The sequence below is a fragment of the Lepidochelys kempii genome, chromosome 1, assembly GCF_965140285.1.
Source record: "Lepidochelys kempii isolate rLepKem1 chromosome 1, rLepKem1.hap1, whole genome shotgun sequence".
Taxonomy (NCBI): domain Eukaryota; kingdom Metazoa; phylum Chordata; order Testudines; family Cheloniidae; genus Lepidochelys; species Lepidochelys kempii.
In genome coordinates this window covers 67,504,935-67,517,639 of record NC_136380.1, presented here as the reverse complement: position 1 = coordinate 67,517,639, position 12,705 = coordinate 67,504,935, and the positions used below count along the sequence as shown (strand labels likewise).

The 12,705-nt window shown below is 36.3% G+C and overlaps 1 protein-coding gene across 8 annotated transcripts in view; it reads right to left on the bottom strand.

Annotated features, from left to right (window-relative positions):
- PCDH17 (protocadherin 17) overlaps positions 1-12,705 on the bottom strand; it is a 106,504-nt gene that overhangs the window by 71,803 nt on the left and 21,996 nt on the right. For 7 of the 8 annotated variants that reach the window (XM_073346085.2, XM_073346104.2, XM_073346110.2 and 4 more), the window contains 2 exons: positions 1,505-1,563; positions 1,200-1,372 (listed from right to left, as the gene is read on the bottom strand). In XM_073346085.2, the coding sequence (XP_073202186.1) occupies positions 1,200-1,372; positions 1,505-1,563 (232 nt within the window). The remainder of the gene's footprint in view (positions 1-1,199; positions 1,373-1,504; positions 1,564-12,705) is intronic. The other variant, XM_073346099.2, reaches the window with a different exon arrangement.

Below are 12,705 nucleotides of genomic sequence, written 5' to 3'. Positions count from 1 at the left end.
CAACCCTCCAATACACACAGAATAAATTATACTGCAGCATTATAAATATTGTACACAACAAAAATTATATTGCAATCTCAACATGATCAGAAAAATGAAGTAGAGCGTGTATTTGCTGATGAATGTGCTACAGATCAGACTGTGCTAGAGGCAAAAATCTAGTTCCAATTAATCATCAATTAATAAAAAGCTTATAATGTATTTCTGCTTAATTATAAATATAGCTTCTCATTAAGAATGATTTAATTAATCAATTTTTAAATATCCTTAACATTGTGAATCACTTTCCACACAACAGACTAAAATGACTAACAGATATGTGACAGTAAATTCAAAAGAATTCAGTTGTTCATTTCCTCATTGCTTTTGAGACTACAAACAAAAAACACAAACATACATGATGCTGGAGCATTCAGTTTGGCTGACATTGTTAGGAAATGTCATATTTATTTTGAAATAGAAGATATCATAATTAGTGAAAAGGCATAAAAAAAAAAGAATTGGACACAGACTTGGAGGCAATAAACATGCTTATTTATCAGAATGTATGCTTATAGAGCATTGCCGCTGTCCTAGTATAAATCATTGTAGCAGCTTAACAGACACTTATCTGCGTCTTTCTTAGGGTGTGAATGAAATGATTATACTGAAAATCGTATGATGCCATTATTTGACACTTTGCTTCTTATATTGCGATGAATAGTGAAGTCAACGTTACAAATAGGAAAATATAGCCTTGAACTGAAAATTTCTTCTGATCCAGTTTTTTTTCCCCCCTGATATCCAAGATCTTTTCTTAAACCTCACTCCAAACTATGTAAAGAATGGAAATGACTAGATGTTATTTTGTCTGTTGTTGTAATCATATCTAATTTCAATTTTCAAGGCATGCCTAGGCAGAAAGACTGTACACTATACATTTATGGAAATGTCCATGAAAACAAAATATATGCTAATAGTTTGGAAAAATACTAATTTTTAATGATTTTTAAAATTTTCTTTGGAATAAAAAAAGAAAGGCTATTGTAGTTTCATGTTTATACTTAAAGATATTGAACATTCTTTGCTCTGGGCCAAGATTTACTGTTTTATCTGATAGCAGTATCAATTCCACCATGATAAACTCCAACTGTAGCACTAATAGGTTTATAATGATTGCTTAAGCTTTACACTTTGTAGGTATTGGAAGCTTCACTCACCTTGCTCAAGTGGCTGGCTTTTAGTTGAAGTAGTTTTCATCTTCAGTGCCTCCCTAACAGACATGTCACAGCAGGAGCCTTTGTTAGTGTCTTGGTCACTGTCAGCCTGATCACTGTCCCCATGCCCGCTGTCCCTCAAGCTGGCTCTTTCTGGGTCCTTGAACGTGGAGCTACTGAAATACATATTTAAAAAAAAAAAGAGAGAGTTGTATTTACTTGTTCCAATTTGAATTGTACTCTCTGGCAAAGCAATTTTGACAAGAATGCAAATGGGGAAGCCGAGAAAGTTATTTAATAGGCCTTACCTTTGAACAAACTGCTGCCTGCTGCCCATGTAATTGGGCTCTGCGGGAAAATTGTCTGTCTGTGAAAGAGAAGGAAAAAAATACGTATAGTTGTACACTGGACAAATCTCCTGCAGAGCAACAAGATTTCCTAGAGGAGAAATAATTAATAATTCAAAAAAATCCCTTAATCTTCAGATTTGTACATTTTAATTAAATTGGAAAATGCTGGCATGTAATTATGTACTCAGAACAATTAAATGATTCCGGTCCACAAATTACCTGCTAAAGTAAACAATGAGGCTATAATAAGTGGTATTCTCTGTCAGTAACCTGACAGATGACACTGTTTATGTTTTTTCATTAGTTAGATATTAAGACTGATGGTTATTAAAGAGGAAAGAAAAAATTACCCAATTTTTGCATATTACAAAAGTGAATTATTCAATAATGCTCACTTTTAACATAGTTACATCATCTTCTGGGATTCTGATGCCCTTATTGCTGAATACAATTTCATTTAAACTAGTACATTACTTCTGAATTGCAAAAAATATAATTTAAGAATCTTTCTGTTAGTGGTTTATGGGTCTTTTCTTTTAAATATTACTGGAACCAAATGCAAGCAGTATGCATATGTTTGATTTTGTCTCTCTAGTTAATTCTCATCAGTATTAATAGCTGTTTCTGAAAAATAGGGGTTGCATGCACACAATAACATTAAATGATTGTTGTTGCCAAACATTCTTTTAAAAGAAGATATTTTATAAAGTCTGTGACTAGTGTATTTTTAGCAGTATGAGCTAAGTAACTGTAGAACAGGAGTATTTAGAGCATCCAGACTGACATGGAGTTCTGCCAAAGGGAACTGAATTCCCCTTGTATCATCAACTAGAGTTCTTTGGGAGAAAGAGACTGTATCTTTCATAAAACACCATATACTATACATTCATACACATCACTTCTTCTTGCAGCTGACTTAGCGACAAAGCTTCTACTGTTTTCTGAAACACTTCATATCACGCCATTATGCTCTGCAGCAATGAGTTCAGGAACAGCATCTAGCGCATAAGTATCAGTAACACAGGGAGCACTCAATTAACGAAGCAGAAGGCCCAAGGTAAGGTTTAATGTTGCAGGACAAGTGTTTACATAAATGACTAGTCGCTTAAATATTTGTTTTCCCTATTCGCTCCCAACTTAATTTCTTAGGTTTGTTTGTTGTTATGTGCAACTGATGAAGATCCACTGTAATAAGAATGATTTGCTGCTGTTTGTAGGTTGTATGGGAAGTTTGGGAGAATGTGACCCTACATCTTAAATCTACTATTCTATGTTGGTTGCTGCAACCAACTATCAAACATCTATCATTCTCCCAGTATATGCAAAATAAACTTAGCTATATAACTTGTGGTGTGTTTTTTTAAACTACAGATTATTTGGGGGAAAAACTACATGCTCTCACCCACTAGTTAACGCAGAGTATTTATACTCTGGGTTTTTTCCCCCTTACTGCTTATTAACTCTTTGGCACAGACAGTTGGTACAGTATTACCAGGCATTTTGTATTAACATTTGAAGCAGTTTCAAATTTCAGATTTGGAATGCACCATACTGTGTATGTTGATTTTAAAATAATCTGATTTTGCACATGTGAGAGTTTATTTTTAAGATGTGTAGCAATGCAAATCATATGTCTGACAATAGAATCAGACTTTTACTCCTCTTTTTTCAAAATAAAATGTTTTAGATTCATGGCTCCAATTTATGGTTCTAGCCTCAAATCTTCACAGTGCTTTTCAAATATAGGGGTTTATATATGCATATAGCAACTGATTTTATTCAGATGTTAGAAGGTAAAATGGATTTCTGCTGTGGGAAATATCATATTCTTAGGTATAACTTAAGAAAACGTAGTCTAGAGAAGAGGAACTTTGGAGTTATGGGTTCTAATCCCAGCTCTTTCATTAGCTTTTTGTGTGACCTTAAGCAAGCCTCTTAGGAGCAGATTTTCAGAAGTGCTCAGTTCTCACTATTGAGGTTAGATTTTGAAAAGTGCTCACAGTAGGAGCTGTAGGGAGCTAAGCACTTTTGAAAACCCAGCCACTTAATTTAGATGCATAAACAGAAGCCGTTTGGTGCTTGGCCCTTTTGAAAACATGATCCTTAATATCTACTATCAAAAAAAGCCTCTGTTAGCTTTTTATTTATATTAAGCTTGCTAGTTAACATGTAGGCTGTAATGTACATATAGCAATAAATATTACAGTTTTTAAAATAGGCATTTAAAGGAATTAAAATAACAATTCTGAAATGGGAGAAGGAAGATAAACTGTTAGAATATTTAAATACCTCATAACATATCCCCAAAACAACCTCTGCTCCCATATGCCTGTTCAATCTCAGCCTATAGACCAGAAATGCTCTTATACTCATGCACCCTACACTATATACATTCTGAAAACAGCCTACCACTGCTCACAAATCACCGCTCATCCCACCCAGCATACTGTTTATAGCCAATAGAACCAACCACAGACTATTTTCTAGATCCCATTCATCTCAACTATTATTAGCCAGAGACGCTAACCTCTTGTTCTTATCTATACTAATTAGACATTTGCCTTTTCCTAATCTCAACTATCTATTATGTTCAAGAGACCACCCAGAATCAACACTGTTCCCGTCTATCGTTCCACTATGAGGCAAAAAGCTAGTTACCTCATCCAGTATATTTATAGCTCAATATAATTTCCCTTTTTATCTTCCTAAAGTCAAAGATGCTATCTTACAGATACAGTCCACATATTAAATTTAGCTCAATCCACCTTACATCTATTGTCCATGCCTCATAATACTCTGTTCAAACTTTCTATCTAGATTCTTGGAACGGCACCAATCATCACACCATCTTATCACAGACCATACATATCCTCCCAAGGAATAATAACCAAATCACAACAGGCGATTTCTGCAAACTTCTCACCCTCCTTCTTCCGAGGCACTCAGGGTTATGATATTTTTAAAAAAACCCACAATTAATTTCCTTTCCTTCACCAAGGCTTGCACAATACTTACTTATATAAAGGAAGAGAGATAGAGTAGGTCTAGAATATATTACACTTTCATTTGTAATCCATGGGCCAGTGCCAATGGTATACCTGGGGAAAGGGTGTAGATGGCTTTTCTCCATCTTTCCCTTCCAATCCTGGGATCATCTGAAGGTATTTGATCACTGGTGCAAGACAAAACAAGCCATGTTACACTGTTTTGTACTTGCCCCATAGCAGTATTGCCAGTATTCTTGGAGCAATGTGCGTTCTGGCCACACACCCTTCAGTCTACAATCCCAAGGGGATAGGAACATGGTGCATACAGTAGAATATACCAGATTTGTATGACCTAGTGATTTGCCTACTCCAGGGGAAACCCAGTTGACTGAGTGAGCTAGCTGTCTGCTTTCTGCTGCCAGAGAAGCACAGAGGAGCTGGGAGGGAAGAGTGGCGAAAGGATCTATAACTAACAGTTATAAAACGTCTAATGTTGTAGGTGTTATGGTGTAAAGCACAACCCTGCTAGATGCATGACAGTTTGGTATTTGGCAGCAGAGTTAAAGTTGTTTTTTGAATATTAGATGTGATGTTTTATAAATGAACATCTATTCAAGAAGCTGTATGGAGTGAGTACTTGATTATTTACTTTCCATTTCCATTATTTTAATTTTTTGTATAAATTAACATTCTTTGGAATACATACATTTGAATTTAAATGTTAAAGTGAATTTTAGCTGAAAATACTTTTTCTATGCCACGTTACAAGGGATAAGAAAAACAGGGTTCATAATGGAACCCTAACTGCAATCTTAACTATGGAGCTGCTACCATCAAAGTAAAGGTTAATGACCTGTAACTCAATAATAATTTGACTAATTTTCTTCATATTATACTTAGCAGAAAAACAAACAGTTGGGTGCCATCCTACAATAAGTCCATTGTTACAAAAGAACACACACAATTACTAGATAATCTATGTATAGTTGCAGAACTAAGTATAAAATCCTACTCCTTCAACTCCAGAAACATAGACTTTTACCACTTCTTGGAAACTCCCTACCAATGATGAGCTACAGCAGGGCACGCTTAGCTACAGGGCAAAATCCTTACATACACTATCCTTACATACACTGTAACCATTATAATAAATATTAAACATTAAGCTTTGAGGCTGAGATTTTCAAAGGCACTTAAGGGAGTCAGGTTCCCAACTCACATTGATTTAAATGATTTGGGTGCCTAACTCACATCGGTTGCATTGACAATCCCAGCCTAAATGAGCAGACATTAAAAAAATTAAAAAATGTAACACTGATGAAAGCTGATATGAAAGATTTTCACCAAACTTCATCTTAAATATTTTCAGCAGACTTATTAGTCATACCACTTTATACCACACCGCTGCAGTTCTAAGCAATGTATGGCTTTTGAAAAACCTACCACCAGCAAAAAGCATTTTGTTGCACTCTGACTGCCCAAAACCTTTCTATGTTATTAGCTGCAGATCTTATTAGTGGCATACTGTATGCCCATATTCCTTGCTAACTTTTGAACTCATTTACATGGAACACACTCATTTATACAGTATAGGATAAGACCTCAAGTGCCACTGGTATCACACAACCAGAGTAACACAGTCAAACTTTAAGAATCAGTGACATTACAACAGCAGAGAATTCAATCTTTTGTGTTTGGAGGAGAAGGAAGATAAAAGGGCAGGCAAACTACACCCCTATTAAACACTATTTATGATTTTAGGTATTGCAATCTAAGCAGTTGCCTTGATCATTTTAATTCTTAGGAAATAATTTATGGGTCAGTTTTTGTCTGAACTAGATGTTGAAAGGATGTTCAAGAATCAGAACTGAACTGCCATTTATAATTATTAGAACTGTCCACAGAACCATTGCATAGTAGGGCCTAGTTGGGGCAGCCATGCTGGCTGCTAGGGAGGTATTTTCTACACCAGATTCAAATATATTTGGGCAGAAAGGTGACTGCATTTTACATGTATTCTGTGATCAGGAATCCCCATATAAGGGGTGCTGGGCAACAGCTACTAATCTGAAGCCTGGAGCAGCCCATCCAAGGGGCTACACTAATGCACCCTGATCTGCTCCCCCAATTGAACAGGCAGATAGCATTACCCACCTTCGCACCAAACCCCCACATCAGCTTTTTAGCATCAGATTTTGGAGATTTTATTTGGAATTCAAGATGTTCACTGAGTAAAATTAACTAACACAGTGCATTAGACAGGGATCAAGCACGGTGATGATAAAGTACTGAAGAAGAACACACATACAAATTCTGCTATTAGTCATAAGAAATGCTGGCCGCATGGAATTTTAAATTGCATGCTGTGGTACACACCTACCTATCCACATTCTGTGATACCAGCTTGGATCTGTGTACTCAGAAGAAATACATTTCAGTACACCAACATTGCATTTGCCTATTACTTACATATGGGGAACTCAGAATTCTCAATTTCCAAATTCACAACCATGTGACCCAGAAATTTGCATGTCCACTAGTTAGGTTCTACTATTTAACTTTACAATGGCTACTACTTACAAAAAGATTAATTTAAGAGAAAGGAAAGGAGGAAATTGAGATAATAGGAGGCTGAATATTAGGAACAACTTCCTAATGAGATCCACTAGAGAGGGATAGTCTCCTACAGAAAGATATGGAAGCCCCACCATTTGAAACATTTTAAACAAGACTGGATACAGCCCTAGATGATGTTGTATTACAGTGAACATTCCTCTAGTGGCAGGGGAGGATAGTCTTGCTGAGCTAAAAGGTCTCTCCCATTTTTAATTTTTGTTAATCCATGCAAGAGAAGAATGTGGGTACTGAAATCTACATTATTTGAAATGAAATGTTTTTAATGTTTTGTAGACGAAGAAGATTTCCACGATGGTTCTAGAGGTTTTGTTCTTTTGGGAAGATTCGCAAGAGAGAGGTACACCCTCTGGGATCCACTAAGTTTGCACGCATCCCACTATTCCGCAGCGGGACAACATAGGGCAACTTCATGATACCTGTGGAAATTTTCCCCTCCAGAGTCATTTCCCTTGGGTATTATGACAGAAGAGTATGATCTGGGTCCACGTTGGAAACATCAGTATGTCCCTTACATAAATATTTAATTTCCAAAGGGGCCTGAACCTTGCCTCTTAATATTTGTGTGCACAAAATCCCACATCTCTGCATCCAAAAGTTTTTACTGGTGCAGATTTGGGTGTTTGTGCATGTGTAGAGCTTCCAAAATCACAGATGCAAATTTAAAAGCTGTTTTACAAAATCAGGCCCACTATTACACTGCAATTCTCCAGTCTGAAATCCACTATTGGTACATTTCTCATTAGCTTGCACAAAATGATTAGAAAATAAGACAGAAAATTCAAGCTTGCAACTTAACAGCTCCCTCCCTTGCAAAAATAAACGTCTGAAAACAACACAATTCCAGAAATGTTTAGAGAAACATGGTATTCAAGTATTCTTGACAAATTGTGCCCAGAAACAACTGTCATATTTAGAAGAAGATATATTCTAATATCTAAAAAAGAAGACAAACATTAATCAGATTTATGAATATTAGGCAACTAGAATATTCATAATCTTTCTCAGATTATGTCTCAGAATTACAAGAAGAAGCATGACAGCTGCAAAATGTGTGATTCAATGCAAGTCTATTTTATGTAGGTGTTCATACCTGAAACTACAATAAAACAAAATGTCTTTGCTGACTCTAACATCTTTTTAATTAAACATTAGCAGAAAATGAAATGGAACATCACTCCCCTTTATCAGACTGCCACTTAATATCTAATTCAAACATCTTTCAATTCTTTTTCTGAAAACCTTAATTCCAAGTATTTTCCACCCAGTGAAACAGAGCTCTTACATACTGGCAATCACTTTGCAAGACAAAAGAACTGTTTTCTGCCAAATCTAGTTTTGAAAGAACAGACAATTGTCTTGATTTTGTTAGAAACTGTTTATGTTCTACATGGTACAATTTTCCACAAAGAGAAAGAAAAGGTTTCTTGGTAAATCTGCTGCTGAGTGTGTTTACTTGGCCTGAAGACTTAGTTTTTTATTTCGGTATAAAAACCTTAAACCTCAGACCTTTACCATTAACAAAAGGTATTGGCCCAACAGCGAACAAAGAGTTGTACATAAATCAGTAATGAAGAATTTTACCTATTTGGAGGATAGAATTAAAAAGTGACACCATTCTAGACAAATCTAGGAACAATTGTCCTCTTATGTGCTGTGCTCTCATTTCCTTCTGGAATTGCACCACTGTGGTATATTTTATATTACATATATACATGGCTGGGAAGCTTCACACTTCTAAAATGTGGGTTTCCATATTAGAAAACGTGCAGTGTGCTTATATGATTTTTCCAATAACATATGACATTGTCCAAAAGCATATTTTCATTAAGAAAACACATGATAAACAAGGGCACATGTGAAGATTGTACCACCAGCCTCTGCTGTAGGGATACTGACTGCAGGTTCCTGGTATCATGCATTTCTTTTGCTTTTCTTTTGCCCAAAGGAAGAAGGATTCTTTTCGGGAAGCCATGGATTGCACATTCAAACCCATATACACGGAAAGCAGAGAACAAAAGAATGAGCGATATCCACCGCTCTCTACATCTGATATAATAAACTAGAGCATCACAGATTATCCTGGCCAAATCAGTCCCCAATCCATGTATTATTATTTATTTGCCAAGTTCTTCCAATGGTGTACTTGGCAATTCACCAGACAAAAAAGATGCAAGAATACTTGCCAGGTTTCCCCCTAGCCCTTGTAAAAAGGAAAAGTGAAAGATAGATGGGAAAGGGGATGGACGGATCCTGGCCAGATTAGCATCTGAAATAAAAGACACAAGAGAGAATGCAACCTCTCCATGATCAATTCTTCCCTCCTCAGAGGGAAAGCTCTTTCAGACTAACACATCCCTTTTTCTCCCCATCACTGCAAGAGGAGATACAAGAGACATCTAGCAGCCAAATCTCTCTCCACGAAAAAGAGAAGAACTGGGGAAAGGGTGACAACCTCACTTAGTCCATGACTCCTCTCCTACTAAAATGGCAATCAGAGGGAAGACTTTGAAGGTCCAGCTCTTGCTTCCCTTTGTGCATAATGGAGATTTTTTTTTCACTAGGAGGTCTTTCAGCCTCATTCACATGAGATGTGAACATCTGATGAGAACATAAACAAAGTGAAGGAAAAGCAGTAAGAAAATATTTATTTAATTGTAGTATGACTTCTTAAAATAAACTATTTTTTGGAGAAGGCACAAGAAATGCATATAGAAAGATGTGCCAAATACCACACTGTATAAAGAGCTCTGGCTGAAAATACAATAGCTCTGCCTCTGCTATTGCAGAGCAGAATCAATAAATAAACATAATGAAATTCATGACACATTATTACATTACTCTGTATTGCCTCTATTCATTTAAAAAAAAAAGATGAGCACATTTAAAATAATTCACAACATGTCAAATGCCTGTGAGCATTGCAGCTGAGACTGATGCTTTAAGAAGTATTTGTGAAGTTCTTATGAGGGGACTTGATATGACTTATATCAAAGTTAAGATGGCAGTATGGGAAACCAGAACAATAACTACTTCACTCTAGCCTGCTAGTATAGTTGTATCCAATATATTTTCACTTTTGACCAACGATATGTACTTACTAGAGCCACACTGTCAATAAAAACCACATTAAGAACCTTTGAAAGAGCTTCCATGTCAATTAGGCTGCAGATGCATCCTATTGTTCTAGTTTTCCTGTCAATTTAATATACTGGATCATATTAACAGCACTGACTTGTCAATAATGTAGATCTGAATCCTATTAATAGAGTTATGCTGCCAATATAATCGGCTTTCTATTTATTGAGCTCCCCAGTATTTGGAAAAGCTGTGAAATGGGATTATAAGGTTATGTTGTGTACATCTGTCTCTACACTATGTAAAATATTTCAGGAATTTGATCCCACCAGCTGAAGAAACACCTGTCTAATCATTTTTTCCCATCACATGAACTTTAGACAACAGAACAGCATACCATCACTGAGAGGATATTAAATCACGCTCACTTATCACAACACGTTTCCTGCTTGTTCTAAGTAACCCTGTAATTTTACAAGACACTCTACCTGTGTGCTACACATGCAGGAGAAGTGCTACGGGATGTGTGTGTGCTATCCCCCCTGCATGAGACAGCATCTGTGCTAGGAAAAATACAAGGAAGGCTTTGAAACTAAGCATGCTTTAGGAATGAATATCTGAAGCGCTATGTCATTTCAGTGCTTATTTAGCCTCTGTGTCATGCTGTATAATCTTGGTGTGATTGGAAGTTGTAAGTATAATTTTAGTGTAACATGGACCCCTGGAAATAATTAATAAGAGGTAGTAGTTCGTGCATAAAATAACAGTGAAAAGTTCAGCAAGCCTCCTATTTAACAGAAGCCTTAATGAAGTTGAACATTAGTTGCTTTTAACCACATTCATATTAAATAACTACTTTGACTGGATTAGCAGAATATACAACAGACCATTAAAACCTGATTATAATTTTTTTTGTTAAAACTGCACAAAAATAATTGCATTAAAATGTACTGGACATTGCTCTTATCAAATTAACTCTGACTTGAAAATATGGATTTAAAAATTATAGTCCAAAATGACAGTTAAAGGTCAATGAATCAAGTTTCCAATTACATTTTCTGGTAGCAGATGGGTGCAATGAAACCTAATGATTGAATCTGAAATGCTTTAACGGATCTTTTATCTATGGCTCTCACTATGTTGAATCTACCTTAGCATTCCAAACAAGATGTTATGCTTACTACAACTAACTGACTCAGCTACAATTAAATGACTAGATGATATCTGCACCACCTTATCACTGTATCAGCTTGCTCCAGGACTAGTGAATCACAAGCAAGAAGAGATAATACATCTTTGATATCAAATTTGATACCAACGCCATCCTGATTTACTTATTAAATGTTAACACTGAAAGTTAAACCAATTAAAATTATATACAAGCTGACAAAAGCAAGGATATTAAAAGTTAAGTAGACAGTCCAAGTATTTTTGCATAATTAAAAAAATATTCTTCTTCCTCTCCCCCTGTTTGCAACCCTCCCTTGGAACTATGAAAACCATCTCTTTATCTTTTGACATTTTTCTTTCTACCATGCACACTGGTTTTACAATGCTCATGAATGCTGAGCTGGGGGCATTTTATTTTTAATTTTGAGTGAAATCCCAACGTTCTTACTCAAACTTCCACTTGAGCAAGCAAATACTTCAGGAATTGTCCTATTCTTACTGTTATTGTTTTCCTTTTTTTACAAGCACTGAACACGTTTTCTAGGGGGAAAAAATCTATAAAAGCAACAGTATATGGTGGGGGGGGGTAGATCAAAATGTGTCCTTTTATTGGTATACTATCCTGAACTCACAGTATACTGATGGGGGGGAAACAGAGACATTCTGTTTTGAACGTCTTAGCTTTATTCAGTTTGTTTCAACACCTTAATTTGCTGTTTATATAGTCTGGGGATGCTCCCTTTCCATCTAAAGATAATGGCAAAATTCACATCAAGCCTTATCCAAAGCCCACTAAAATAAACTGATGTTTTTTTCCACTGTCTTCAGTGTGCTTTGGATTAGCCCTTTACTTCAGCTGAAGCAAAACTGAGTACTTACATCGGGATTATATTCCCACATACATATAAACTGAATGCTGCAGAAAGTTGCAAAGGCGCAGGAAAAAGATTACAATGGGCTCTTACGTGAAATGATGGGTGAAGGAACTCCTGTACAGTATGTTCCACCTCCCCATATACACTTGCAGATGCCCTTCTACACAGACACATGGTTGGGGTTCAGTGGGTTTTTGCGGGTGATGATAGGGAATGGTGAATGACCAAGAGAGCAGACCCTGTATATGACATGTTCTACTCCAAACCCAGCAGATTTCCAAATGTAAATCTGCACAGGTGTTAGTACTCTGACTCCATGCTTTGTGTCCAGGGGAAGTCTATGATATAGTATAATTTTAGAGCCATACTGCTAGGGGCAGAGGACACAAGTGAGCAGGGCATTGGACCTGCCTGT